Source organism: Anser brachyrhynchus, assembly GCF_964034855.1.
Source record: "Anser brachyrhynchus genome assembly, chromosome: 9".
Taxonomy (NCBI): domain Eukaryota; kingdom Metazoa; phylum Chordata; class Aves; order Anseriformes; family Anatidae; genus Anser; species Anser brachyrhynchus.
Genome location: NC_137703.1, coordinates 19,074,553 through 19,102,524, shown reverse-complemented (window position 1 = coordinate 19,102,524; position 27,972 = coordinate 19,074,553). Strand labels below are relative to the sequence as shown.

The 27,972-nt window shown below is 49.4% G+C and overlaps 1 protein-coding gene across 1 annotated transcript; it reads left to right on the top strand.

The window, feature by feature from the left end:
- Positions 1 to 78: 78 nt before the first annotated feature.
- On the top strand, positions 79 to 27,724 carry LOC308200098 (uncharacterized protein). Its single transcript, XM_080605242.1, has 8 exons — positions 79 to 1,386; positions 3,040 to 3,143; positions 15,637 to 17,165; positions 17,725 to 17,847; positions 19,378 to 19,439; positions 19,825 to 19,926; positions 21,868 to 22,125; positions 26,558 to 27,724. The coding sequence occupies exons 4-8, from the start codon at positions 17,837 to 17,839 to the stop codon at positions 26,686 to 26,688; spliced, it is 564 nt and encodes a 187-aa protein (XP_080461368.1). The 5' UTR covers positions 79 to 1,386; positions 3,040 to 3,143; positions 15,637 to 17,165; positions 17,725 to 17,836; the 3' UTR covers positions 26,689 to 27,724.
- Positions 27,725 to 27,972: the final 248 nt, after the last annotated feature.

The window sequence follows — 27,972 nt, the reverse complement described above, 5'->3', positions numbered from 1 at the left end:
GCGCGGGGCGCGGGGCGAGCGGGAGGGGGCGCGCCCGGGTGCTGCGGGGGGGGGGGGGGGGGCGAGGGGCCGGGGGCGGCGAGCGGGGTGCGGGGGCGGCGGGGGCGACCCGCTTGTTTGTTTATTTACTTTCAATTATTTATTGTTGTTATTATTATTTATGATTTTATTATTATTATTGGGGACTTTTTTATTATCTGGGCGTTCTTCGTTATTTGGGCTTTTTAATTATTTGGGATTTTTAAAATTATTTGGGATATTTTTTTAATTATTTGGGATTTTTATTTATTTATTTCGGATTTTTTTTTTTTTAATTATTTGGGGAGCTTGCTCGTGCCGGTAGCTGCCGCCGCGGAGGCTCGCGGCGCTGGGGCACGCCGGTCACCTTCAGGGAGCACAGCCCGCGGGCGGCGCTGCCTGGGGCCGGCCCCTTGGTGCTGACCCGGCCCGGGGCCGGCAGCGGGGACCCCCCCGGCCCTCCCCGGCCCCCCTAGCCCCGCCGTGCCGAGGCCTCGGGCGGCTTTGTGCGGTAACTTGACGCCGCTGACAGTCGGCAGCTGCAGTTCCCCCGACAGACGGCACCAAATAAAAGCATCGGGGCTCGTCCCCGAGGAGAGCGACAGGTGTTCGCCCCCGCTCCTTTGTTCCCCTCCTTTTATTCTCCTCGCTAATGCGGGCCCCATCCTCCCGGCCCGGGGAGGGCGAGACGCAGCCCCTGCTCGGGCGGGCAGCGCCGCGCCCCCTCCCGCCCGGCTCCCTGCGCGTGCCCGGCACCGCTCCTGGCACCGCTCCGCGCCCGTTTCTCCGCCAGGAGCCCCGGCGGGCCGAGCCCGGCTCTGGCGCTGGGGAGCCCTTCCTGCTGCTCTCCGAGTGCCACCGGAGAAGCTGGGGGCGGGTGGGCTGCGCACCCCCGGGAGGGGTTCAGGCAGAGCGTCCGCGGGGTGCGTGACCCACGCGCCAGGGCCTTGCTCTGTGGTCTGCGCGGCTGCGGCCACCGGCCTGAGCTTTCCCCTGCTCCTGGCGAGGTGCTGCGTGTTCCCCGCCTGGTACGGGCCCCTGTCACCTCCTGTTGAGCCGCAGACGGGTGCCTGTCCCGCTGGGTAACGCCACGCTCTCTGAGGAGGGAAGGCCGCGGTCGCTCCCAGTCAGCTCCGCCATGACTTAATGCCGCTTTTCGTCTTCGAAGCGCTGTATAAACGCCCGTGCCTGCGGCACACTAATCCCTGCTTGACAAAAGGAAGCTGGGATAGAGATGTTTGGTACCGTCCCCTCACGGCCGCAGCAGAGGAGCGCGTCAGAGATAAAGCTGGCACATGGCACGTCTCGGCTGGAGAGCCGAGCTTCAACCACTCTGTGTCACAGCTGGCAGATCTTCTGTTCGGAAAGGTACTTCTGTTACGTTTCTCTTTCTTGTCACTCTATTTTAAAGAGGTGGTTATTTGGATTTTGGCAAAGAGCTCGCTCTCTAGGTGACGCTTTTCATTGCACTAGGCAGGAACAAAATTGGATGGTATCTGGGAAGGCCTGGCTAACTCTGTCCTGCCGGATCGGATGAGCTCGATGCACCACGTAACGTGAGGCTGAAATGGACTGATCCTTTTTGTTGATACGATTAATGCAGACTAAGCACAGGTGTTGCTTAGGCCGGGCCAGGTGCATGGCAGTTTGGTCTTTGAACAAGTAGAGACACCTGTGCCTGCAATTTGTGTCCAGTCTATTCGTAAGTAAGTGTAAGAAAAAAAGACAGTTGTATGGATGCAAACTACAGTGAAGTAATGGGTGTCAATTTTGACAGAACTGTCTTTATTCTGAGCCAAAACTGGGCATGTGACATCAGCAGACACACATAAAAACATACAAAAACACAGGCACGCTTTTATAAAATGTGTAGTAACACATTGAATGTATATAGTCATGTGGTAATAGATGAACTCCAAAAGAGTCTGTGAGCTTGTTTTCCCTTCAAAGAAAACTCAGCATGCCCAGGTATATGTAATCAGAGACACACACAGTGGGTTTTACACTGTTGTGAATTCTGCTGGTTTACACAAGCAACATTGTGCTGTTGTGGCTGAAGACTCAGTCCCCAGATCTGTCAGGTCTCTTAACCACAATTGTTTGTATCAGGTATGATTCAGAGCTAACTTAGAGATGCTGTGCTGTCTAACTAAGGAAGCAGGAATTGAAGGAGCTCCTGAATTCACCTTGAGATTTGTCTCACCTGTTTGTAATTTTAGGATCTAGCCTGAAGTGCACTGAAGGTGGAGGTCTGCTAGCAGAGCTTGGCCAAGAATGGCCAGAGACCATATAACTTCCTATTTGTTTTCTGACTTGGTGGCTACTGATGGCCACGCATTTTACACATGGCCAGCTCTTGCTGTGGAGCATGTCTTTTTATATTTTCTTTGAAAAGCTGCAGGTCAGATGAGTTGACAAATGCTGGAGCCATTTGTGCTGTACATTAAAAATGTATGTGCCATAAATATCAGGGCACTACAAGACCTGCCATTTTGAGGAAGAAGTCACTGCGGGCTATCTGCTTTAGCCCACAGGGGTAATATGACATTTTTGTGCCACTTGAAACGAGCTCCATCACATCAGGTGAAGCGATTCGTGATAACCTCATGCATTTTAATGTAAATGTCAACTGCAATCTAGTAAAAGAAAATGTACCTTAGATACCTTGTGTAATACCTCAGTGCTTGCCTGTGCATTGTGGTTCCTGAAGGAGATTTCAGAAGCCCCTCGACATAGCCATGCAGTTCTTTACAGGTTAAAACCATACTGCTGTCTGCTGGTGGTGAGGTGTGTGTGCTTTCTCCTGTGTGGAGGGTGAGAGTTTAACTTTTGCTAAAGTGGGATCTGTGTCCTGCCAGAGGCTGCGCCTCCCACATTTGATGTAAATTATAGTTTAGCCAAGGAGCAGCACGTTTACGCAGAGATAAATGGGATCAGAGCTTTGCAGAATGTGTTTTCCGGCAAGTCTGTATGTAGAGCGCTACAATGTAGCATATAATAACAGTTCTTAATTCCTTGCAGATCATATGCGGTCACTAATGTAGCTGCGGCGGCAGTGGCTAAGACAACTGTCGAAGACAATCCTGCAGCCTTGGCTGTTCGCTGCGTGTTTTAGAGACCCAGGGGTAAGTGGTAAATCCTTGTGGGGTGGGAGAGTCTGCCATGTAATGTCTTGCACACTTGAGCTATCAGTTGCATTTAAAAGCGCTCCAGCTCCCCAAAGAACATCCACAGAGATGTAATGCAACTCGAGAAGTTCTGATGACTCTGTAGGCAAATGTGCTGCCATCCATATCCTAGGGCTTGAGACCGACATGATCTGAACTTTCAGTAGGTCGTCCAGACTCTCTGTGAATAGTATAATCAGAGCACAGGATAAAGACATGATGAGCATGGACAGGATCCTTTGGAAATGCTTGAGTAGTTTCTTTCATAAATGGTGTAACATCTGTTGTCGTTGGAGGCAAAAAAAGTTCTTGTCAAAGAGACACGTCATCCTTATAAATATTAATGGTGCATATAAATGGTGGTGGGTGTAAACTGTGGTGGATGTTAGGTTAATGAGTGAATTGCTCCTTAGGCATCAGTTTGCTGTCATCTGATTTACTTTTACAAATACAAACTGTTTAGGTGGCAGAGCAAGCAAAGAGCTATCTTCTCCCTCCTCATCTCCCCAGAGTCCCTTCACAAATTAAATGCGTACTTTTAATTAGTCTCTTGCCTAGTCTCTGATGAAAATTAGTCCATCTCGCAGAACCAAGGACCAGGGGAGCATGCTGGATCTGGAAGAGCTATGGGTTATAGGTAATAAATGAAGTTAATGAGGAAAGCTGTACAGAGAGGGTTGCAGCATTCCCCATCAAATTGATTGTAGTTCCCTCTACTGCTATTGATTTCTCTGCTATTAAAAAGAAGAAAATCCCTAAGAGGAAAATCTGCTTAAATATCAGTCTTTGCTGAGCTTCTCTTGGACTCAAATCTGTTTGCCGCTGCAAATCATGTTTGCTGCCTTGAGCACTGAGGATCTGTTGCCCCTTTGAAAAACTCTAAGGCTTTTCCTGTCCCTTGTGGTTTATCATCAGACTTGGCACAATGCTCACGTTCCTTGCTGGGGCACAGAAGAAAGGCTCGTGCCAGCAACACCATTAATGAGTAACATTCAAAAGGGGCTTATGTCCACTCACAAAAGAGCCCCAAGACTACATTCACTCCCTGAGAAAACTGGGATTCCCCTTTGACTGTGAGGATGTGCCCTGGTTTCTGCCACTGCAAAGCTATTTCTGATGCTCAGATACAACACGTGAATGGGGGCTGCAGTGAGCAAGTAGTGAGGACAATGGAGCCTCTTTCTGCTGGCTTGAGTTGGTGCTGTGCAGTGAGGCTCCACTGACCAAAGCCTTCTGTGCCAGTGGGCTCTGGTGGAACCAGGAGAAAGGGTGCCTGCCCATTCTTTGGTGTCTGGCTCGTTTGGGTAATGGCTTCCCATGCCCATGAATTATTTTTCTGTGGTAGTGTTGTCTTCTTGCCCACAAATAGGCACAACTTTGTTTTCATTAAATGGTAACCATTCCCAAGACCTCAAGTTCATCATTATTTTGCCTCAGCTCTATCTTGGTTGTATCTTTAAGTCCATTGGGACAGGACTCCGTTTCTACCAAGAGACTTTCCATCTCAGGTTATCCTTGAGCATTAAGCACTGGTTTGCTGGTGACAGCTCACCTTCACCAGTTCTTTTCAGATATTTGATAGTCCTAAATACAGATCAAAGTCTGGCTTTGAAAGATTTTAGCAGACACTTTTATTATGTTGACATTCTTTCCCCTCAACCTATTGGGCTCCTGTAGAGAGAAGTCATACAACATACAACATTGCAAACAGCTTGAACCTTTACCATTGAGACTGTGGTCTGTTGTCAGCGACAATGGCAGGATCCCATGTCATTTGAGATTAAATAGACCATTGATTGATCGATCTAATTGTATTTGTGGAAGTTATTTCAGGGAAGCGAGAATAAATTTTCTAAAGTAAGTATGGAGTGTTTTTAGTCAGGTTAAAAAAAAGTCTGCCTGCAGTGTTTGAGGGAGCAGTTCTGTGGTATTTCTAGGGAAGCCTCTTGTATTTGATTTCTCTAGTATTCCTGGTATTTGAAAGTTATCCTAATTAGGGAGCTTACTTCATCATGCAAGTTAGTCTATCTTTGTAACAGTGATATTTACATCACCAGTTCTCCTTTGTAAGATATCTTCATCAGTTCCTAAATGACTTTCAGGTATTCTGGTTAATTTACTTTTTCTTCAGAGAAAGTGCTGAAGCCCTTAAACACAATCCTAAGACTGAAAGCTTTTTTAAATGTGTGCCCTTCAGAACATTGTTTCTGACGTGCAGCGCATGGCCAGGATTACTCCCAGTCTGTACCTCTGGCAATGACACTCCAAGTTTGTTGACAGGACACAGGTTTTATTTTTATCAGATTAACACCTACATAATCAGGCTCTGAACTTTGCCCCTGTGTGTTTTGTGAAATGCTCTAGAAAATGTCTCCTTTCATAGTCTCTTGCAGATGTGCATTCACATTGCAGATTACGCATCTGTTTAGCAATGAATGATAGCGTATATTTTATGGTCAATTTTGATAAACACTGGTCTCTTCTAAGCCAAAATGAGAAATATTTTAGAAACAGAGACCAATACCCTTTACCTGAGAGTCCTGGTACCCGTTTTGGTAGCTCATGTTTTGTATAAATCCTGTTTTTGACTCTATGGCAAGAGATGCCTCAAATTGTATCGATGTGTTTCCTGGAAGTTTCTGTGGACAGCCTGGAACATGCCCACAGTAATAGATATTTGTGGTCTATGGCTTGTAGTCAGCCACAGGGATCCCAGCAAGCACTTTCGACAATTGTGCTACCTAAACTGTCTGTGGATAAAAATGAAATGTAGATTAGGCACTTCAAAAGCTGCTTGTACCTGAGTAAGTATTTGGCGAGTAACAAGAACTTGAAAGAGAAAGATGTTGGGAAGCAAGAATTCTGGGACTGTGGCTGGTGAATCCCTGTGCTCATTTGTGTCACAAGAAGCACATGCTGGAGAAGATGCAGAAGCTGGCCCTTGTTCCAGGTAGTCTGTAAAATACTACTGGCTTATAAGAAGTGGAGGAGATGTATATGGAAGGTCTGAAAGGCGGAACAGGGAGTTATGGGAGTATCCGTGATGGGCTTCCTAACTTTGAAGCAAGCAACTTGTGATTATTAGACTGTATAGTCAGGCAGATACAAGCATTTGTGGGCATATACCACAAAATTTGTCAGGGACGTGGTCTCAGGCCATAGCAGGGAAATCCCTAAAGCTTGGCTTCAAAGACACTTCCAGTTCCTGCTTTGCTGGCCATCTTCTCTGGTGCCTCCTTTAGCTTTGCTCTGGGAGGCTTTCTGGCCCGGGTTCGCTAGACTTCAGGATGTGAGAAGAATTCAACCTGTCAGTCTCACGCCTCCACGCTGCATGCCTGGAATCAAACCATTCACCTGCAAGATACAAGCTCGAGCAGTTGGCCAACACCAAATCCACAACTGCCCGGTCTTGACGTAGAGCTGCTGTGGAGCTCGCTTCCTGTCGCTAACACCTACGAGTAAAGACAAGCCCAGAAGGAGAAACAAGCCTGATTCCTTGAAGAGCTCATCTGGAGGATCAGGAAGGACAGAGTTGGGTGGCTTTGGTGCAAGCTCTGAGGTAGGCCGAAGCTGAGTGGAGTCAACCCTCAGGCTTGACCCCAGATATCAATGTAAACAGATCCTCTAGGGACTTTCATCATGGAAACCATGGGCAAAAGTGCAAGTCCCTACCTGTCGGTGCTTGAAGTGCAAACGGCACAGATTGAGCCTGCTTCCTGCAGCTGCCTAGAAAGAGCCTGGGCCTCACCTCGACAAGAAAGGAGAGCTCAGCCCAGCACACGGCAGGGACCTGCAGCGCAGGGGGTGAAGTACGAGACCACTGCAGAGCGATGGCACCGCCAGCCATGGGTGGCCAACTGGGAAGGTTGGACCAAGGTTTGTGGAGTCAAACGTGGGTCTGCTGGGCAGAGGATCAACAGGTCATAGCATCCTCTGAGAGACAGTGCTCACAGATGCTGCTCTTTGTGGAGCAAGAAGGAGGGCCACTTGGGCCTGGCACCGCACTCTGCAAGATGAGGGCCTTCCTGTTGGAGCAGGACATATGCTTGCTGCTCCACTGGCAGCTCTGCTGGCCTGGCACCACACTCTACAGGATGAGGGCCTTCCTGTTGGAGCAGGACGTGTGCTTGCTGCTCCACTGCCAGCCCTGCTGCTGCCAAGACTGGTGAGGAGCAGTATGCCCAGGAGGGCAGGGGCTGACTGTGGTAGTTGTAGATGAGTACTGTTTCCACCTGGGGCTGTGATTACAGCCTTCGTTCTGGGCATGTCATCTCATCTTGAACTCCCTCAGTTTGTCACATTTCTTCCTTCCATCTCTCCCAGACAGCTTTACACCCCCTGGAGCTGGGTCAGATGGACGTGTGCTCATGTTTTCCAGAGGCATTTTCTCAATCAGCGTGTTACTTACATACTCCTTAGTATTCACTATGCTGCCAAAAGTGTGTGGTGTTTTTAAGTGAAACTCTTCTGGTGGTAAATGTATTTCAAAGGATAGGCAGAAGAAACTGCCCCAAGTTCCCTTTGGCTGTCATGTGGGCTGTGTTCAGTGGGTACCGCGAGTGCATGCTGTTCCTTCAGCATCTCCCTGCACACAGTCATCTCGCCAAAACCGCTTTGTGTTTTCTTGGATTTTGTCTTCTAGGAAAAGTTAGTCTGACTATTTTGATTTTACATAGTCATTTGTTTCTTATGGGTTTATATAGAAGAGAAGAGCTGAGCTCCCAGGAGGAGCTTGGAAGGAGGAGGAACATGACCTGTAGGCTAGTGGTTAAGAGAGGGGATCTGGTCTCAACACCAAGGCCTGTTTTTATTCATTTTGTGTTTCCTAGGAAAAAGCTTTATGATGTTTGTATTCAGGCCTGAATGGGGAGAGTGCTTGAGTGATTTACTCCAGTGACGTCTGTCTCTTTGTTGTATCAATAAAGTTATTTACACAGATTTCATATGAAGGAGGAAGTGATCTTGAAAGTTTCTGGTCTAAATAAAAGTTTCCTCTTCCTTTTCTAAACTGAGCCACTACCTGAGGGTCCCCAAGGCTAGAGGGGCTCCATCGTGGTGTGCTGGAAGTGTCTGGGGCAGGCAGGAGAAGCACGGTTTGGTACTTGTAGCAGATTGCTGTCCCGGCGCAGCAGTGCAAACAGGGATGACATCCCGCACTTGCCTATTTTGTGTTTGAGCAGCTCATTGCTGCTCAGATGACAGGGTAATTCTCAGTGATAATATTATGCTTTGCTACAGATTATTAGAAGTTCTTTTCTCCCTCTAGACTGTCTGGTATTTCACTTCAGCACCTCTTCTGTCGTCCTGCTGGATAAAAGTCACCCGTGTAAGACTACCCAGTGCCAGACTGCTCCAGGAATGCTGACTGCCAGCCTACGGACGGGGCTCTGGGTTTGTGCCCACGGCAAGGGCAGTAATGTCCAGTTCTGGGGCCCCAGGGTGAAAAAGATTGTGAGAATGTGGAGGGGATCCAGTAGGGAACTACCAACATGGTGAGGACCTGGGGGTGTGTGGAGAGGTTGAGGGAGGTGGGCTTGTTCTGTTTGGTCAGGAGGCTGAGGGCGATCGAGCAGTGCCCTATAGCGACTGGAAGAGCAGTTACAAAGCTGGTGGAGCCAGGCTTATGTCCTTAGTGGCAGATAGTAAAACAAGGGGCAGTGGCTGCACATCACAGCTGGGAAGGTTCAGATTAGCTATTAGGAAATTGCCTCTCACAAGGGAGAGTGGTCCAGCACTGGAAAAGGATTCCCAGGGAGATCAGGGAATCTCCATCCTTGGTAGTTTTTGAGGCTTGGTTAGACAAAGTGACACCATTTCTGATCAACCACTGGCAATGGCCCTGTTTCAAGGAGGTTTAGATAAGGGACCTTCACAGGTCCCTTTCAACCATTGCTTCCATGACTCTATTAATTCTGGTAAGACTACCAGTGTGTTGTCAGGGTTTTCAAGGACAGCTTCTCGATCTAAATATCTGGATTTTTTTGTTTGACACAGTAACCCAGGTCTGTGGGTTCCATCCAACCCAGGACGGAAGCTGTCTGCTCCAGCTTACTAGAGTAGTATGATTTCAGTATGATTTTTTTTCTTTTTTTCTTTTTTTTATTGTTTTATTTTTTTTTTAATAAAGGGAAAGGTGTAGAAAGAAGTCATTTTTGCCCCCTGGCCAGGAGACGGGCGTGAGTGGAGGGAGCTGTTCTAGCAGCGCAAGGTGGCTGGAATGTTGTTGGAACTCACTTTTAGTTTTGCAATAGAAGCAAGGGAAAGTTTGCTGTGGAAGCAGAAGGATTCTTGTTCTGGGTGTGCAGCACTGTGTGCAGTAACAAGCTGCCTCTTTAGCACTTGTGCAATACAAGTAGCCATCAAAAGAGATGAAGCTATCTTTAATGTCGTCTGTGGTGTACTGTGTGCCTCCAGGAGAAAGTCTTCTTTCGCATTTGCCATCTGGCAAGCTTTCCTGGGAATGATGAAGCTTGGTTCCCCATGGCTTTGTGTCATCCGGTTGGATCCTCTCTCCTTCATATCCGTGCATTCTTCCTCTGCAGCCAAGCAAAAGATGAATTCCTCTTGCAGGATTGCTCACCTCAGCCCAGGTGCCCATATTCACTGAATTTACAGGAACTTGATTTCCTCTTTTTTTTTATGATCCTTGATCCTTTGTTAAATTTAGCTAGGGGTTATGAACATCCCTGGGAAGGAATGACAGGCTGAGGAAGAGACTGAGGTTTGTAGTGAGTTTTTTTCTTTAGGAGAGAAGGTAAGAAAAGAGAGTACAGGGAACCAAGAAATTTACCTTTGTCCTCTTATCTGCAGATCTTGAACTTAATCATCACAAATATGTCATCATTGCTGAGATCTTAATTAAGTTCAGCATTTTACTGTCAGCATAATTGCATTAACCATCTTCATTTCTTGGTATGTCTCGAAATAAAGTCTTTTACAGACTCTCTGCCAAGTTAATCAATTTTAATGGAGCAGGAATCAAGCTTTTAAAATGCACCTCGAACACAGTAAATACACTAAGTTCCCAAAGCCTGCCTTGTTTTCAGATATGAATGAGGTCAACTGAACAAGCCAAGCGTGAACATGCTGGGTGTTTGAGCCCTGCTGAACGGATAGTGGCACTGAGCAGCAGAGTGTCCCCTGGCTGCGCTGCGAGCAGCGGGGGGTGCTCCAGCTTTTCCTGCAAGACCTGTAGAACGTTCACATTTTGCTCTTAAAATCCAGGCTGCCAGAAGAGGCTTGCCCTCTAGCGAGTCGCATTCCTTGAGCCTAAATGAGTTTTCACAGTGTAGCCTTGTCTTCTGGGAGTAAAAGAAGTGGCACCTCTCCCTGCAGGGTGCCGGTGAGGATGGATGGCCCAGGGAGCCGCCGCAAGGGGTGCCCCCAGGAGCCCTCTTGCCCATCAGCTGTTCGTGAGCTATGCCAGGATGCGATTTGTCTGGACAGACAGACAACTGCCCTTGCCAGGATAAGCTGTATCTCAGCAGGGGGCTTTTCTGGCAAATGCTGTACAGCTCTAATTAGCCTTTGGTTGGTTCCAGTGTTTGTTTGTTTGTTTTACTTACACTGAGACATCTTACTTGTAAGATGTAAGCAACATGTTCAGCCAGAGTCCTGAGCTGCCTCTTTTTTGGTTATTACCAGTGTTGTTACTGATAGAGCCTTCCTGTAAAGAAATGAGGGATAATCCTCATCTTCCCCAATAATGTCCATCCCCTTTCAAAATCCTTCAGGAAGAAAGCTGGGTTTGTAACGTGACTCCTTCTGTTCCCCCCCTTTGCCACAGCGTGGAGTACTGACAGCTGAGCTGGTGCATCAAACATACCAAGGAGCTGAGGGGCAGGAGAGAATATTAACTGGTTTGTTTTCCCTCGCTGCTTGCTGGGTTTGCGGAGAGTAGGCGTGTGCTGCTCTTCTGCTGCTGGACCTGAGACAACTGAAAAATGATGGTGGCAAGAGAGCCGAAGGAAGTGAGGGTATCTGAGAGTCATGTGTGCTGCCAGGTCCATGGGGCACAGGTGAGGGGAAGAGGGATCTCTGCCGGGTGGCATCCTCTAGAGTCTGTGGGGCTAAGCCTCGTGCATGGAGTTTAGACTGAAGGTCTAACCCTGTGCTCCATGCAGCATGCGGGGAGGTGAGGTGTAGAGGAGTCAGTACTCCAGCATCCCGCCTTGCTGTGTGTGCCACAAAGGGCCCGGGAACAGGACTTGCACTGCCTGTCCACGAGGTCTCAGAACTGAATTTCTTGCTGCAGGAGTTGACAACAGGAAAAGAAGAGCAGAGGTTACCTGCCCCTTCCAGAGATGCACAGCGGATCTTAAGGTTGTACTGCATCCAGGACGGGAGATTTGCAGGCCTCTCATGAGCCATGTGGTCCTGTTAGCCATGTCCTGCATCTTTCGGGAGCTCTCTGGAGACCGCACCAAGCAGGTGAACTTTAGAAGAGTGCTGAGAATTCATTGCTGCTCTTATCATCTGACCGAGTGATCCTTTGCTTGCAAGCGTACCAACGATACTTGTGAAACCTTCTCCTGTATCGGGGCTCCTGTACTGTTGGATTGTTTTGTTACAACACTAAAATTGGATGCCTCATCTTCTGTCTCGTGGCAGCCGTCTCGTTTGTTGAATGATTTGTCAGCTGCTGTCTGACGTCCATCCTGCCATTCCTTTCCATCTTCCAAGAGAGCCATTGCATTACAGCAGCAGTCACACCTCTGTGTATACTATGTCACTGATAAATTCCAGTCTGGCTCGAGCAGGAGGCATGGTCCTGAGACTGCCCTTTTGAAGGCTGCCGTGATCTCTCCCTGCCGGCTGGCTCAGGGGTATGTTCTGTATTAACGCTCCTTGATCTGTCTGCTGGTTTTGACACCGTGATGTCCTTGTGGAATGCCCTGAGCAGATGGTGCATCTGTCTGGGGCTGCTTCAGGTTGGTTCAGATCATATCTTACAGAGAGCTGCTAATTTGCCAGTAACACATTCCCGTCCTTCCAGCAGGTTTCTGTCTGCTGCGTGGCTCTGTGAGGGGACCCTCCCATTTTAGTGCCTATTGGTTTATTTTGTCTAAGCCGATTCAGCACATACTCACTTCTGTCTGACTTCAGGCATTCCCCATATTCCCTGGTCCTTTCCCCAACCTGTCGCTCCTGCAAAGTAAGGGCGTATTTCCAGCTTTTTTGAGGATATGTCAGTGCAAATAGTGCTGGTCTTGGTGGATCAGTGCCCTAGGGGATCCAAGGAATTGCCAGCCTGTCTTAGGAAGAGGAGTGTCTGAGTGTCCTCCTTGTGTCCATTGCTCCAGATGCGCATGGCTGGCTATTTGTATCTCTGCTACCAGTTGTTCCAGCTGTTGCCTCAGGGTGCTGTGCGTGGAGATGTGACCTGGCAGCCCCCTGAGCCTGGGTACCGCTCCGCACAGAGGTGGTGTGAGGGTGCTACCAGGGACAGGTGGGGATGGAAGCAGCTGTGTCACTTCTCCTTGCTGTGTACCCCATGTTAACAATCCTATAGGAAACCCTGGGTGCTGGCCAGCCACGCAGAGCTGTCCCCACATCTCAAAGGGACCAGAGCTGGTCTGGAGCCGGGCCAGGACTCAGGTGTCCCTTGAGCCGGGCTGCTCGTGCTGTGTAATTCTGTTAGCAGGCCTGTTCCCTTGTGCACAGCCGCCTTGTCAGCCTGGCTCCCCAGGTGATGTTTTGTGGTGTTTGCCTGACAGCTTTGAGTGAGTGAGCTGCAGTACAGGCTCGTTTTGGCAGGCATCCCCTTCTTGCTATCAGCACCTTTCTTTCCAAGAGCCTCAGCACCATATGGAGTGGTGCTGTCAGCCCGTGACCGAACCCGTTGCTGTGCCAGGCCCTGCCTTTGGGATGTTAGCCCATAGGGTCACCTCTGGAATGTTAGCCCATAGGGTCACTTTCTAACAGACGTGCCAGAAGTCCTAAATACTCAGGCTATGTGGTTGCTCACTTATCACCTGTTCGTTAATATGGTGTGGGATAATTTTTGGCTCTTCATAGTATTTCAGTGCTGTTTTCTCCTTTGCTGTGCACTTCAGTGGTGTGATACTACAAGGACTGACAGAGCACTCTACACCTTTGGGCCACTGCTGGGCATTAGATGTGTGTAAGAGCTGTTGTCAAAGAAAACAGGTCTTTAATTTCAGCTAGAGGTGATTGGCTGTGTTTTGTTTTTGAAAGACACAGAGAGATATGGGCCCGTTTCTAAACACAGCAAACAGAAGCTACCTGGGCTTGAATAGGCCTATTATATATATCCTACCTTTGTTCTTTGGTTTGTAAATATTGCTGTCTAAATAATTCCATAGACTGGAAAAGTGAGGCAGAGAAATGCCATGACTTCCCCTAAAGTCACACAGTAGACAACTGGCAGACGCAGTAATGACCCAGCCCTTCTGTTGCTCTGCCCTCTGAGAGTGCCTTGCTGCCGTACTTGTCCTTTTTCTGCAGATGTGTTGCTTAGGGACATGCTTTAGTGGTAGACTTGACAATGCGAGGTTAACGGTTGGACTTGATGATCTCAGAGGTCTTTTCCAACCTAAATGATTCTGTGATTCTATGGTTTTCCTTCTTGAGACTTGTCCCATGCTGTTTCTGTAAGTATCCCCATCCCTTGTTCTTTCTTCCTTCCATCCTATGGGGAAGAGGTGGAGGGGAGAAGGATTTGGAAGGAGAGTGTTGCTGAGCTCTGCCTGGAAGAGAAGGCTCCACACCTCACCGCACTCGCAGACAACACCCCGCTCAAAGACTCCAGCAGCCCGCCCAGCCTTTACTAAGAATAAACTGGGTTGTTACATTCTGACCATCTGCACTACTTACTCCGTGCTAAAAATTCACCTTCTGCCCCAAAATGACGAACGCTGCCGGTCATTATGCCTTGAATGCGTGCTATGCAAACTCCTGTGACTGAGAGCAGCTATTTCCGAATGAAACTCAAGAGGTTTGTTCTTTATTGGCTACACATTGTACCTGAACTTTATCATTAGCAAGGCAATTCTAGCCCGTCTATCATTACATCCCCTGTCTGGAATTCACCACGCAAGCAATAGCAGCGTAATAAAAGCCAACAGACAATCTGGTTGCCTTGCTGAGCTTTGAAGTGGGAGCGTTTGGCTCTTTGCCACCCTCCCGTTGGGGCTCAGCCGTTCGTCTGCCTCGGAGCTGGGGCGAGCAGATGTGTTTGGGTGCTGAGCAGCCCCTGCTTTCTCTTCTCCAGCCCAGGGCCTGAAGAAGTGAGACGAGTGCAGTTCCACCACACCGTGTGTGTGTATGTAGTCCCTCTGTAACTCCCTCCACCCAAGTGACTGGAACCTGTAGGAGCAGTTTCAACCACGTGTGACTGGAAGGCAGAGGCCTCTAATGCATTAAATTCTTAGAGGTTTGTGGAACTAGGTGGCGGGGTGGAAGAAAGAGATTCTATCTGTGGCCCCATTGCAGGGCACGCTGCGGTGGTAGCTCAGCCTTTCTCAGGCAGTGGGGAATCCACCCGCCCTCGTGGTATAGATCCGTAGGCATCTGCTGGTTTGAAGTTCCTGCAACTCCTTTGTTGATTTTTTTTTTTTTTTGTCTTTCAATTCCTCCCGTTGTTTCTTGACGAAGTCCGTCTCTGAAACCACGCTAAAGGTACACACTGAAATCAGCTGGTCATCTTGAAATCTTTGTGTACCAGCTCTGGCTATACGTTTGCTCTGATCCCAAGGAAATCCATGGAGTGTTCGTCTCGCCTCCCAGTGGGATGTATTTTGGCAGCTGCATTTGTGAATATTCTTCTATTTGGTGTTTCACAGAGTCTAGCACTGCTAAATTTAACAGGGCTCCATGTGGACTGAGTGCTGCACACTCTAAATTAGGCCTGCCTGGCAGAATCTGGCCTGCTCAGAGCCAACCCGGTCCATTTCTCTCTGTTGCTCTCTCCATTGCTCTTCATTTTCTTCGGTGTAACTGTGCTACACAAAAGCCAGCCTCATGGTCGTTTGGAGCCTGGGGAGTGTCTGGAGCTCAGAGCAGTTCCCTTTCACGCTTGATTCAGAGTGCAGAGGAGGATGGGGAAGAAACTGATCAGTCAACCAGCAATTAAAAATGCACGGGGGAAAGTTTGTGAGCTTTTGTTTGGGGTTGCATGAGCTAATCTCCTGCTTGCACTTTCCAGGAGAATGGGGCAAAGTACTCGCCTCGAGCAGGTCGGCGTAGGAGCAGGTGGAGGGCAGAGCCGGGCACCGGGCGGTGCTGGGACCAGCGGCAGCAGGGAGCTGGGAGGGGGGCTGCCCTCTGCTCCCCCAGCCCTGGGTCACGCCTGCAGCATCGCAGAGGAAACCAGCGGCAGAGCTGAGGGTACAGCCCAGCCGCCCTGCGTGGTGCTGCAGCACTGCGCATTGTCCTGCAGGACAGTGAAGAGTTGCTCTCTTCTGTGAATTACTGTTTCTTCTTTCTTCAGATCATAAAACAGTATCATCTGCACACAGTCCCTCCTGCCTAGCCTGCAGCATCTGACTCCTGCTCTGTAAAGAGGTAACAGCCAGAGCTACATATGCCTGCACTGCACACAGCAGCTCACCTGGGCTGAAATTTGGCTTTGCTCAGCTTTTCGAGGCATCGCTTGCTCCTGCAATCAGTGCTTCCAGCTAAGCTGTCAGCGGAGGTTTGTTTCTCAGAGTTTGTTCAAGTGTGATTTCAGGGTTTCACTTGGCTTTTGCAAACAGCATAGCGACATGAAGGAAAGAAGGAAGAGATGTGGCTTTCTGAGAAGAAAACACACATGGGCATCAATATTTTGGGACCTCCCTCCCAGAGAACCTTGTCAGCACTGGTAAAGATCCCTGCATGTGTGCCCTTCCTTTTCAGAGCACAGCAGTTGCATCAGGTGTTTGCCCTAGCTGCCTAGCAGTTTCAGGTTATCCTGTACTTGGTATATTTACCTTCCAAGCAGTCTCGGATGTATGGGGCATAGAGCAGCTGTTGTACTGTGGTGTTGTATAAACACAAGGCAGGTGCTAGCTGGCATCCCATCTCTCATATGTCAAGTATAATTGGAGGAGACCGCCATGGTTCCGCCAGCTGGGTGAGTCCCCAGTGTATTTTTGTGGATATTGTATTCCCGTAAATACAGTGTTGTACCACACAGAAACACGTTCCCCGTCAGGATATTCCCCACCAGTTACCACAGAAGATGAGCCCCTCGCTGTGCTCTGATTTCAGATACCAGCAGGGAGGTGCGACAAACCTGGCACAGTGCACCCCTGCCTACACTCCGGCTTTCCAGCAGTCATCAGTGCAGGCACGTGGAGCTTGTACACGGTAGCTGGGCTCTACGCGTCCACAGACCTCTCAGATCTCAGTTTGGGAAGGGCCGCCTCTGGTCAGTACCTGGGCTGATGCCCATGGTCTGCTTTGGTATTTTGGTGTTGGGATTCGGGGTTGCTCAGAACAGGTTGTTCATGAGTGGAACGCAGCCCGTACGGGGATGGCTGTCATTTCCACAGTAGTTTTTTTTCTCATAGATGTGTTGTACATGTGTTAATCAACCAGCCCCCCAAAGTAGATTGGGTGGTCACCAATGCCAAATTTACCTGTGAAAGGAGGTCTTTCAGAGAGGCCAGCATGGAGCTTCGCCTCCCCTCACCTGCCTGGGCTGCACATTTCACCAGCAGACACTTCAACTCCTTTTTTTTTTTTTAACAAATCTGTCTTTATGTAACACAAATGAAAAAAAAAACAAACAAAAATAAAAACACCTGGAGAGGAAGTAAGGGCTCCTGATGGCCTGAGTTGTGGGTACCTGTAGTATCATGGATAATGTAGAGGGTTTTTTTGTGCAGACATCAGACCAGATCAAAATCCCAAATTCCCCTGGGCTGGGGAAGGAGCAGCACAGATGCATTGCCAAAACTGAACTCTGAGCACATTCCTTTTCCCTACAAATAGGCACTGCTGATTTGATCTGAGAAGAGCTTTCAGGCAGAAGAGGTGAGATATGCTCTATCTGGGGGCAGATCTGTGAGGGAGGATAACTTGGTGGGAGTACAAGGTGTGGTGAAATTGCTGGAGAAAATGGTCCCTGGGAGTCAAACTGGGAGTTTCCACATGCTGCAGGTATCAAAGCTGAACCCCCAAGTGCAAGTGGGAGTACAAGCCGACTCCCCATGCCTCTGGTTTTCTTACTCATTCCTTAATCTTTTTTCCCTTGGGGAAACTCAAAATTAATTGTAAATGCTTTGGCAAGGCAGCAGGAGGAGAAGGGGAGATACTTGTGCCCTGCTTGGTGTGTCAGTGCCAGCTGCTGCCCTGGGCAGATCTCCCCCCTTCCCAGGGTTCTTGTGCAGAGGCCTCATGGCTATGTTCATCCATCTCCTCCCTCTTAGCAGAGCTGTGTTAGCTGATCAGAGAACGTACCCTGGAGAGAGTGGAGACCGTGGAAACAAAATCGGGTCTCCGCACCGAAAGACTGCTAGAGGTGGAGGGAGAGGTACTGCTGCAGAGCTCAGCGCAGTGGCTGCATCACTCTGAGGTGGTTCTTCCCCAGAAGCAGTCTGCTGGAGTAAGTCTCCAGTGCTTTGGGACTGCCACTGTTCCTACAGCACTGAGAAACTGCCGGGGCCTCTTGGAGGCAGAGACAGCAGGAGCAGAGCCCTTGGACTATGTCAGCAGGGTAAGTTCAAACACCACTGGGCTTCCTGTGTCTTTGGGCCTTGCCTTTGCAGTTTACAAATCCCAGCTGAAACAGCCTCCCAGATCTCCAGCTCTACGTCCAGATTTGGGGTGGGATGAGCTGAAGTTCTGCAGTGCCCAGTGCTGTAGCCACTGAGTCCTTGTTTCTGTGGGCAAATTTGTGGTCCAGACTAAGGGGTGCACTGTGCCTTGGCAGAAAGGGAGCAGCCGCCCTCCCCTCAGAACCAGGATGCTCTTGCCAAGAGGAGAAATGTTTTTGAGGTGGTAGAGCCCATGGCTGTGCTCTTCACTTGCAGCTGGCTTTTGGAAGGAGCTCTCAAGCCTGGTAGAAGGCCCCAGTTACCTGGCAGAGGAGGCAATGGGTTTGCTTTTCAAGCTGTGGTTGCAGGATTCATAACTGTACAAGAGAAGCAGTTCTGTTCTGTCACATACCCTCTCCAGGGGGAGCAAAATTTAAACACCACCATCACTTTGAAAATGAAATTAGCACACGTACTTGTTTGTATCCCCCACACAAGAGCACTGAGCTCCTGGGTATTTGATACGTTGAAGTGATTGGTCTCGCAGCTTCCTCCTTGCAGCTCCCAGCCCGCCACGGAAAGGGCAGCTAAGCCAGGATGCTTAGCATCAGGAAATTCCTAATAGTACAGCAGTCTTTGAAGGCAAATGTGACCCTTTGACTGACAGCCTTAAATCTGACAGGAGTTAAAATAGGAACCTCAGCATTAGCCCTCTGAAATTCAAGTCTCTACAGTCTTCAATGTTTGGCCCTGCTTAATTCTGATTTCAATATATAGGGGTTTCAATTAGGCAGTGTGCAAATGGATACCATAAAAAACAACAACAAAAAAGGTATGACATGCTCTGACTGTTGAACTCTTGTCTTTGCTTTGTAGCAGAAAGGTTTGGGTGTTTCGTGAGGATACAATTCAGGCGTGGTCCCATTCAGAAGAGAGGTTTGCCCTCGGATTGAGGCCAGGCAGCTCAGGGCAGGCTGTGAGGAAGGAAGGTGCATGTAGGGGCAGTTTCCTTTCCCCCTCAGCAGCTTTGCTGGGGGCAGGGAGTTGTGCTGTGGAACAGCAATTCCGTACTCACTCTGATCTGCTCTTTGCCTAGGCCCCTCAGTGACAGGATGCTGTGTTAGGTAGGCTCTTGGTCTCGTCTAAAGGGATTCTTATTCTCTTACATCTTAACAGGTATTCCAATAAATGGTGCAAACAGGGAAATTCCTGTCTCTAGTTTGGCTGCAAGACACCAAACACCCCAGCATGCATATATCCAGTAACTCGGAGCGTCTCCAGTCCAGTGGTCAAATACATCAGTTCCACAGTAACAGCGGCCAAAATCTCATCCTAAGAGCCCTCCTTTGTTTCCCTGCCTTCCTCCATTTCCAGCTGCTTACAGTGTTTTTGATTGCTTACCTCAGCCAAAGCACCTTCTGTGTGAAGCTGGTTCTGTATTTCACCCCAAAGCTGGGAGCATTTAATAGTCCTTTGTCTCCGGTTTGTAGAGGACCACTGGATAAAACAGATTCACGCTTAGTTTGGTCAGTGCAGGATGTTGGCGGCAAAGGTTTGTTTATTTGTTTTATTTTAATTACACTGCTTCACTGCACAATCCCTACCAGTTATACCAGCATAAAAGTGCTGGGTAAATGAGGCTGATTTTGCTTGTCTGATTTGTTGATCCCACTCTTCGATTCTGCTGTAGTGGGGAGTTTTGCCAGTACAGCTGCACCAGCAAAACTGGTAAGTGTGGGTGAGAGTAGCTGGCTGCCTATCGATGGATTGGCAGCCAATCCACCAGATCTCCCTGCTCAGTTGCTGCTGTCTCAGTGATAGGAAGACTGAGGGTGTTTGCTTCCTAAGCTAGTGCTCAATATGTTGTTGGGTCTAATTCAGGGAGAATTTTACACATTTGGTACAATCTAACTAAATCTTATATTCCTAAATGATAGTGATGTTTGGAGCCCTGTGGTGCTGTAGGCAGGTGTCAAGTCTTTGCTCGAATGTATTACTGTGTGAGTCCTCCTCATCCTTCGCGTGTAGTGTCTGCGGAGGTAAGTCATGGCAAACCTCTGCTCGTGCCTGGAAGCAGGAATGCACGGTGGGCTTCCTGTCACTGGGAGTAGAGTATCCTTCAGGAAACTCACTGTAAATGTGTGTGTGGACACGTGCATGTGCCCACGCTCCATCATACTTCAGGGTTCAGGATTTGTCTTGAGGATGCCCCAGAACCAGATTTTTCAGCATCTAAAGCCTGAGTTAAGCTCTTTATAAGAACCCAAGTCCTAAAGCATGCGGTGAACCCTCGGCCAGTTCAGTGCAGTGGCCTCTCTCCATGTCCTGCAGGTCTGTGCAGTCTGTCTGCAGACAGGCATTTTGGTTGATTGTTTTTGCCACCTTGACTTGCATTCAAACACTCGGAGAGTCATCTGCTGGGGAGCTGCCAGTTGCATGCTGATTCTGTTTGGGTTTAGGTCATGCACAGACACGCTGGGGAAAGCATTCCTCCCCTGTGGCTTGTTATCTCTTCCTGGAGGAATGCAGTGTCTCTTTTATATAATGTGTGCACACTCTGCTTTGTACTAGGAATGGCCAGCACTATTTGAAATGATTTTTTTAATTTAAACTGGGGAGAGGGGCACTAAGTAGGGGTTGATAATTTAAAGGGTGCCAGAGAAGTAGGGGAACATGGAAATACTTTGCATTTTAGCCTTCTTTTTCCTGCAAATGGTGGTCCCCCTCCTCTCACACATGTGAAGCGTTGTTTTAAAAAAGGCAAGTCCTCTTCTCCACAGCAAACAGGCTACACAACCTTTGAAGCTAATTCATCCTGCCTTTGAGCCCAGTAAATCTTTGGAAGCCCAATATGAAATCTTCCCTGTCTTCCTACCTAGGCCAGGTCAGCTGTCTCTGTGCCATGCATGAGCATTTTTGAAAGGCGTACATGAGAAGCTGATTTTTGACTCTTTCAGAATACCTGGGAAGTCAGGACGCACCAAAACTGCCCTGTTAGGACAGGCTGAGTAGGCAATTCAGTTTGCCTTATGCTCCATTTATTTTTCTCTCAGTTGTTGTTTCTCTCTGTTGTTCTGCCGCAGGTTTCACTGTTCCTTTGGTCTGATTTTTTTTGGCCTCATTACTGTTGGTTTTGTTGTGGAGCAAACATAGGGAGGCTCTCAGGGAAGCCATTATTTTGTGTACTTGCTTTAGTCTCCTCTTGTTTTGCTGCCTCCTGATCCTTCTAGTTTCTGTGTAGTCTTACTGGTATTTCTTACGTGTATGTGTATAGGTATGTACAAACAAGCTTATATATGTATGTACCTATATGTACGTATATAAACAAACCCAGCGACACATATAGATACACGTGGAGGGCCGAGGAAACTGCGTTAGTTGTTGAGTCCCGTGTCCCTTTAAAGGACTGTATTGCCTTAATATATTTAGTGAAAGGGGCTTTTCGCATATACTTGAAGGAATTTTACTAGATGGCAGCATGATGAAAGTGGAGAGCACAGAGCCCTGGCATGGTTAACTGCTGCCAGGTCAGCTCTGCACTGCACAGCAATGCACACTCCTGGGGACTCAATTCAGCCACAGATGTTTTATGGCTCCAAGCAGCGATGTGCAGCCAGAATCTGCTCCTCCATAGCCCTTTGCCTTTCTGCGAAATGGGGATGAGGCTGAAATGAGAATTGTCGAAGCTGTGAAAGCACAGCTGGAACACAGGCATCACCGTTGGGGAGAGAGATATTGTCCACCTCATAGTTCACATCAGGGCTTTAGAAGGGCTCAGGGCCTCTGGCTGCAGATGGCAGAGACACATCAGCACTGGAATGAGCCTACTCCCAGAACGACAGCAGCCACGAAAGGTTTTTCAGCCCTTGTTCTAAAACATCTAGCATGTGGATGTGTTCTTCCGGTTGTTCATTTTTGTCTTTGCATTTCTTCTTTGAATGATCATAGCCACTAAAAACTGTGTTTCCTATTTCAGACAGAATCCCACGTAAGTGGAGAATTCCTCCCTCTCAAGCAGGCAGCTGGCAGCAGTCAGCCCATCAGAGTGGGACCTCGCAGCCCTTGTTTGCTTCTCTGCCGTGGATACTTTCCTAAGGCTTGCCTTGAGCTCTTCTCTCCCAGGACCCACCCAGTCCACACGAGTGGTTGGAAAGGTACACAGTATGGAGCAGAAATATACTTTCCCAGGTGGCCCACACAGCACTGCTTCCAACGGGATCCTGTCCAGCTGAGGACAGGTAGGCACTACCCAAATGCAACTCCAGACTGCTGGCCTGGTGGAGGAGCGTGCCCTTGGCAGGCAGATCCCTCCCCGCTCAGACTTGCTCTGAGATACCCAGTAGTACCGTGGGCTGACTTTCTAAATTGACTTGTTAGGCAGCTGGAGCAATGCCTGCCCCACATTTAGGGAGGGAGAGCTGTCTCTGTGCTGGGTGAGGCCTCTCTGATCTGTGTGCCAGGAGCTGTATATAGACACAGACAGTTGGATGAAAGGTGAAAGGTGTGTAAATTCTCCCCCGAGGGGCTGGGATTGAAGCTGTAAAACCGAAAGTTTATAGAAACACTTTAGGCTCAGTCTGGAGTAGCCATGTTTCCCTAGAAAACCTATGGGAGCTGAGAGATCATGGGCTCCCACTATAGTGGTGTTTCACTTTGGAACAGTTGTGTGGTTTTGAAGCAAATTTCCTAACTGTCATCACTCTCTGTGCACCATATCGGTTGGCAGCTCGGTTTCTGTGCATGCAAGACTGGGTTCATTTTAATCAAAACTAAATCAGAAGTTCTGCTCTGAGCTTGCAGCAGATGTACTCTGACTGCGGAGGAGACCATGGTGGTCAGAAGCAGCAGACCGTTCTCTGGACAGCTGTGAAGCACATGCATGGCTGCGAGTTTGGTCCAGGCAACCAAGTCTACCTGGAGGTAAAATCCTTGAGCAGCATACATGATAGATGTAGGAGCCTCAAAACCAACTGCTTCAGCCAACTGATCTCCTCTATCACACGCAATTATTTGCTGAGATATATGTGGGCCTTGAGCTGATGTGACTTTGAGCCCTTGGTGAGTAGCGGCCTCAAGTGGGTGTTGAAGTTTAGCTCTTCAGGGACAGCAGATCATAATGCACGTGTCCCACACCTACAGCTGCACCGTGGCCGACACTGGGGTGTCTGGAGGCTCTACTGTGCCAGGAGAGGGCTGGGTATTCCCCCTTTGCTGCAGGGTCTGCATGGGCTATGAGGAAGAACGCAGACTGCTTTTATATATGTTTGGTGTTTCATGACTGGTCAGAATGACTTTCTTTCTCCACTTCTGTCTGCTAAGACCTCCATCGGGACATATGCTGGGGTTTCCCTGGGGTTGCTGTGAACTGGAAAGTAGTTGCAGCCATCCCGGGATCCCTTAGGAAGGCTGATGCAGGGACAGGACGGTGTGGGTGCCCGCTGGGGCAGGCTGTGCTGGGCACCGCGCCGGGAGGCAGAGCAGTGACAGATTCACTGCAGCTGTCAAAGGAACAGCTGGAACAGAAAAGAGCTCTTTTCAGGCTTCACGCCAAGCTGCAGTGTTCCTGCTTCCCTGCTCGTTCTTGCCCAGCTGCAGTTATCACCCAAATCGCATGCTTCCCCAGTGAGTCGCTGGTGCCCAGGGGCACCATGCACCGCTTCCAGCAGGAAGGTGCGGGCTTCCTGAAGGGGCAGAGATGCTCAGCAGAGCCCGTGCTCTAGTGAGAACATCTCCTCTCGGCCTGTTGACAAGAGGCCAGGGCTGGAAAAAATTCCTCCTGAAAGAATCAGAGTCACTCTGCAAAAGCAAAGCATCTCCAGGCTACAAATTAATCTTCTCAAGCAGTGCATATAAAGAGGACACTCTTTACAAATGTGCTGGGAAATGAAGTTTCCTCTTTCAGAAGTATCAGCATATTCCAGCCTGTGGAGCAGATCTTTGAATACAGAAGCCGTAGGGATGCCCAGCCGCACCTGCAGCACGCTGAGAGCCTGGCTTACGCAAGACCACAGTTTGGAGCAGCCTCTGTCCACCACTGCTGGTGGGAGAACCTCCAGCCCACCGTGAGAGGGGTATCTCAGGTTTTCAGATCTCCTCCATTACCCCATGGTTAATGTGCTTGATTCCATTTCAGCATTTTCAGATCCAACAATCCTAGTGCTTTTGTGAGATTTGAGCTCTTGGCCTGTTGTTGCCCTTGCAGCAAAACTCGCCATCGCTCCGTGATCCCCAACGTGTCTGCAACACCACTTCACCAGGCAGCACACTACTGAGCTGCACTAGACCTCGGCACACAGATCTCTCTTTTAAATTACCCCCAAAGTGACACGATGTTCATGCCAGCTTCGTGCTTTTGTGTTACCTTGATGTTAGCTGCAGGAGGACAAACTGTGCTTGGTGTCTGGCACGGGAAAAGCTCTTCAGCCCGCAGGGTGAGCTCGGGCAGGACGGATGCTGTGCGTTGTGTGACCCTGGCAGTTTTGATCTGGTAGTAAGGCCTGAATTGACCTTACCCTTGCCAACACAAGGACAGAAAAGTAGGAGGGCAGCTGGGTGGGGTGGGTGTGGGGCTAAAGATGTAGGGCAGGTGGGGAGCGTGAATCAGATAAGGCTGAGGGCAGGGGGAGAGCTGGGCTGGACCCTGCTGGGGCCTTAGGAAAGGCTCCAGGGGCAACGAGAGGATGGGTGTTTGTGTAGAGGGACTTTGAAGAGGTGAGTGCTGGAGTTAGAAAGCCGGTGGAGATGTGATTCACATGATAGTTGGTTGGAGAGGTGCTTTTTAACTCCTGGCTCCTCTCTTTAATCTGTGCGATCCTTGGCGTCTTGCTATTGCTTTTCATCTGGAGATCTCAACACGAACACAATCATCGCTCCCAAGCAGGAGATGGGGTAAACTCAGGTGCAGAGCAATTGGAACTGGGAGCTGGGCTTCAACTCTACCAACTGTCTTGTGGGCCTGTGTTTTAGCTACTGCCACATACCCCTCCTCTGTAACTGTGTCTGCCCTGAAAAAAACATAGGGCAGTTGGCACCCAGTCCAAATCCATGGGTGAGATAAGCCGCACCGATGAGCTCAGAGCTTTCCTCTATTTTGGGGGGGTGTGTGTTGGAAAGCTTGTTTTGCACATGGACCTTTCTGCCTCAGGTGAGTCTGCATCCCTCAGGTCTTATGGCCGAGGGAGGAGAAGGGCTTGCTGCAGTGGTCTTCTGGTGAGTGCGTGCTCATGTGTGCGGTGCCAAACTGTGGGAAGCACCGGGAGGCATTGGTCTGCTTTTCCCCAGAGAATTTTGACAACAACACGTCTGGTTGGGAGAACCTGTCTGTCTAGTATTGCTTTAGTTGTGTTCGATGGTCTGGATGGCTCTTCTATCACACCTATCAAAATATCAGCACTTTTCAGGAGCGGATGAGGTGATGTGATCGCTATCCTGCCTGGATTGCTTGTTCTCACAGCCTCTCCAGTGGGAAAAGCGCGTATCTGGAAGTGTTTTGCTTTGTACTTTAATACTCACGTAGGCTGAATGTTTGTAGGGTAGGGCAGGGGGCAGAGAACTGTGAGGTTCTGTGGTTGCTCCTGAGTTATTCCCACAGCTCAGAGGGACCTGGGGAAGTTCAGGCTGCTGTGGGAGCTCCTCTGTCCCGAGGAGCTCAGCCGTGGCTCTCCCAGCTCACTTCACCATCCTGCAAAACATCTGCTCCTCTGAACTGCGTGGAAATGCTTTCTTGCTTCCTCCTCGGTTTGTAGGAGGTATAAAGAAACAGCTTGAGCAGTGGGAGATAGTGTGACCATGGGCAGAGGTTGTTGAGGGCGCAGTGGGTTATGTTGCAGAGGGTTACCTGCTGGCTGCTGTGATCCGTGCTCCGTCCCCGGCTGTGTCTGACAAAGGTGTGTCCGTCCAGCGCCGAGCTGAGGTTTTTGTCACCTTACAGTTTCGTGGTTGTGTGAGGCTTGCTTCTGCCTTCACATTTTTTTAACTGAAAATTATTCTTATTGCAGCACTCTGGTGCAAAGTCCAGAGGCAAGGACGTACTTAGGGCAGGATTTGCTCCGTTCCCTTCGGCAGCCATCAAAAATGGTGCTCCTGGCCCCAAATAGTACGAGCTCCACCTCCCGAAGGGAACGCAGCTCTCCTGGTGGGCACCGGGGCTTCAACAGCCACCGGGAGGAAAACACGGAGGTCTTGGCAAAGCTGGGGGGAGGCAGTGGTGCGCTGCCTCCGCGGGGCTGTGACCGATGGCTCCTCGGTGTGGCTGACCAGGTCCCGCGCCAGGGCTGTGGGCATGTCTGCGTAAAGCCTCGCCGTGCAGCTCGCTGAGTCCCGTGCTTTACAACACACCTGGCGTGCCAGGAGCGTGCAGGAGCTGACGCAAGCTCTGTATCAATGCGGAATGAATGCGGGAAGGCTAGCACGTTGTTGGGTTGCTCTGAAAGCCAGTGAACCAGCCCTTTACGGCACAGGACAGTATTTCTGAGTTTTGCAGTTTGGCACAGCGGGTGGGACAGTTCTCCAGCCCCACAGATGAGCCCCTTTGAGCTGTTGTCAGAAGTCCAGGACTCTCCGTGGCAGTGGAATTGGGATCGAGCATACAAGCCAATTTTCTTGGTTGTGTTAGCCATGGAAAATGTGACGAAAACGTTCTAACATGCTCTTTTAACTCCAAATGTGCAGAAAGACTTGTGACACCTAACACAAGGACTGAGGGAGAGTCTCGGAAGCAGACTGAGTTCCCAGGCTCTGGTACGTCTGTGATTAGTGCCCCAGGCAGCAAACCGCATTCTTACCAGGGCTACGATTTATAAATGAAACATCTTAGTACAGATCCAGGGCTGGCTTCAGCTTCTGCTGCGTTATTCATGAGTGTGTGAAAACTCTGAAAAATGTGACAGACCTTGGGTTAGGTTCTCGACACAACATTACTCTTCATGAGATGAAATACGAGAATGTCTCTGCTCAGATAGGAATGTCTATGCTGGAAGCTGGGAGATAATGGCGTGTGTGTGTACACACACACACATATATATATGTATATATAATGGCGTATATGTAAAGGGAAACTGAAGCCTTTGGTGTTCTGCTGTCAGCGAGCTTCCCCAGAGGAGCGCTTTGCTATCTAGCTACAGGCACTCGCAGTCACTGCTGTGTGGTTGAAAGCAGTTTGAAAATGTTTTGGCCCCAAATTGCTTTTACATGGGGTTTTGCAAGGCCGCTTGCTTTTACCTGTGACGGGTTAGGAGCCTGCCCCTCCTTGGGTGCTGGAGAGGTCACGCCAGCAGCCTGTGGCCTCGTCTTGCCAAAGTGAGTGCTCAGTGAAAGCACCGACTGAAAATTTGCCTTTTGTTCCCTTCTTAAGCAAAGTGCTCAGCCCCCATGGGTAGCGGTCTGCAGGGGCTCAGCACCGCTCCTATGTCCCAGCAGTCATTTGGTCTGGTTGCTGTGGGTGACTGGGGGGCTGTGTGGTCAGAAAGGGGCTGTGCCAGTGTCCTCCCAGCGAGAGGGGAAGGAAGGGAAAGCAAGGGATGCTCTGGAACCCCTGAGCTGCACGTGCTTGGGGGAAGAAGGCATGTTAGGAGCATGTAAGGTCTGTTACATGTCGTGAGCCTCTGTGCTATCTTAATTGGGAAAGGACTCGGTCCTATTTCCTGAGAAATAAGTGGGAGTTTTCCTGTTGGTTTCAGTGAGAGCTGCTCTGGGAACACAGTTTATAAGGCCAGAGCTGCTATGCACACGGGTGGTTTGCCCACCTGGGCTCATAGTTCTTTTTTTATATAAATCCATAATTGCCTTGTGTTAAAGCCACGTGGGGGTCCTGAGCCTCATGTCCAGCCTTCCTGATGTCCCCATGTACTTAGTGACTGCCTCTGCTCTTTAATGCTCAGTTCACAGATGCCAGTTTGGATCAGCACTTTGGTAGGGGACCAACAAAGCCCAGGATCTGCAAGAGGCTTTCCAGCCTGCGTGTGCTCCATGTGCTGCGTGAGATTTGCTGCATCCTGTGGCCACTTCTAGCAAGCAGGTCTGTCTGGCCGTACCCATGCTGAGGAATCTGGTCTGGGTGCCTGTCGTGGCCGTTTCCAGTGTGCAAG

What these genes read in the sequence shown, in the direction of transcription:
- LOC308200098 (XM_080605242.1), top strand. An exon ending in CGCGTGTAGTGTCTGCGGAG is followed by an intron (nt 19,927 to 21,867) that starts GTAAGTCATGGC and finishes TATTTCAGACAG; the next exon opens with AATCCCACGTAAGTGGAGAA. An exon ending in TCCTGTCCAGCTGAGGACAG is followed by an intron (nt 22,126 to 26,557) that starts GTAGGCACTACC and finishes CCAAATGTGCAG; the next exon opens with AAAGACTTGTGACACCTAAC.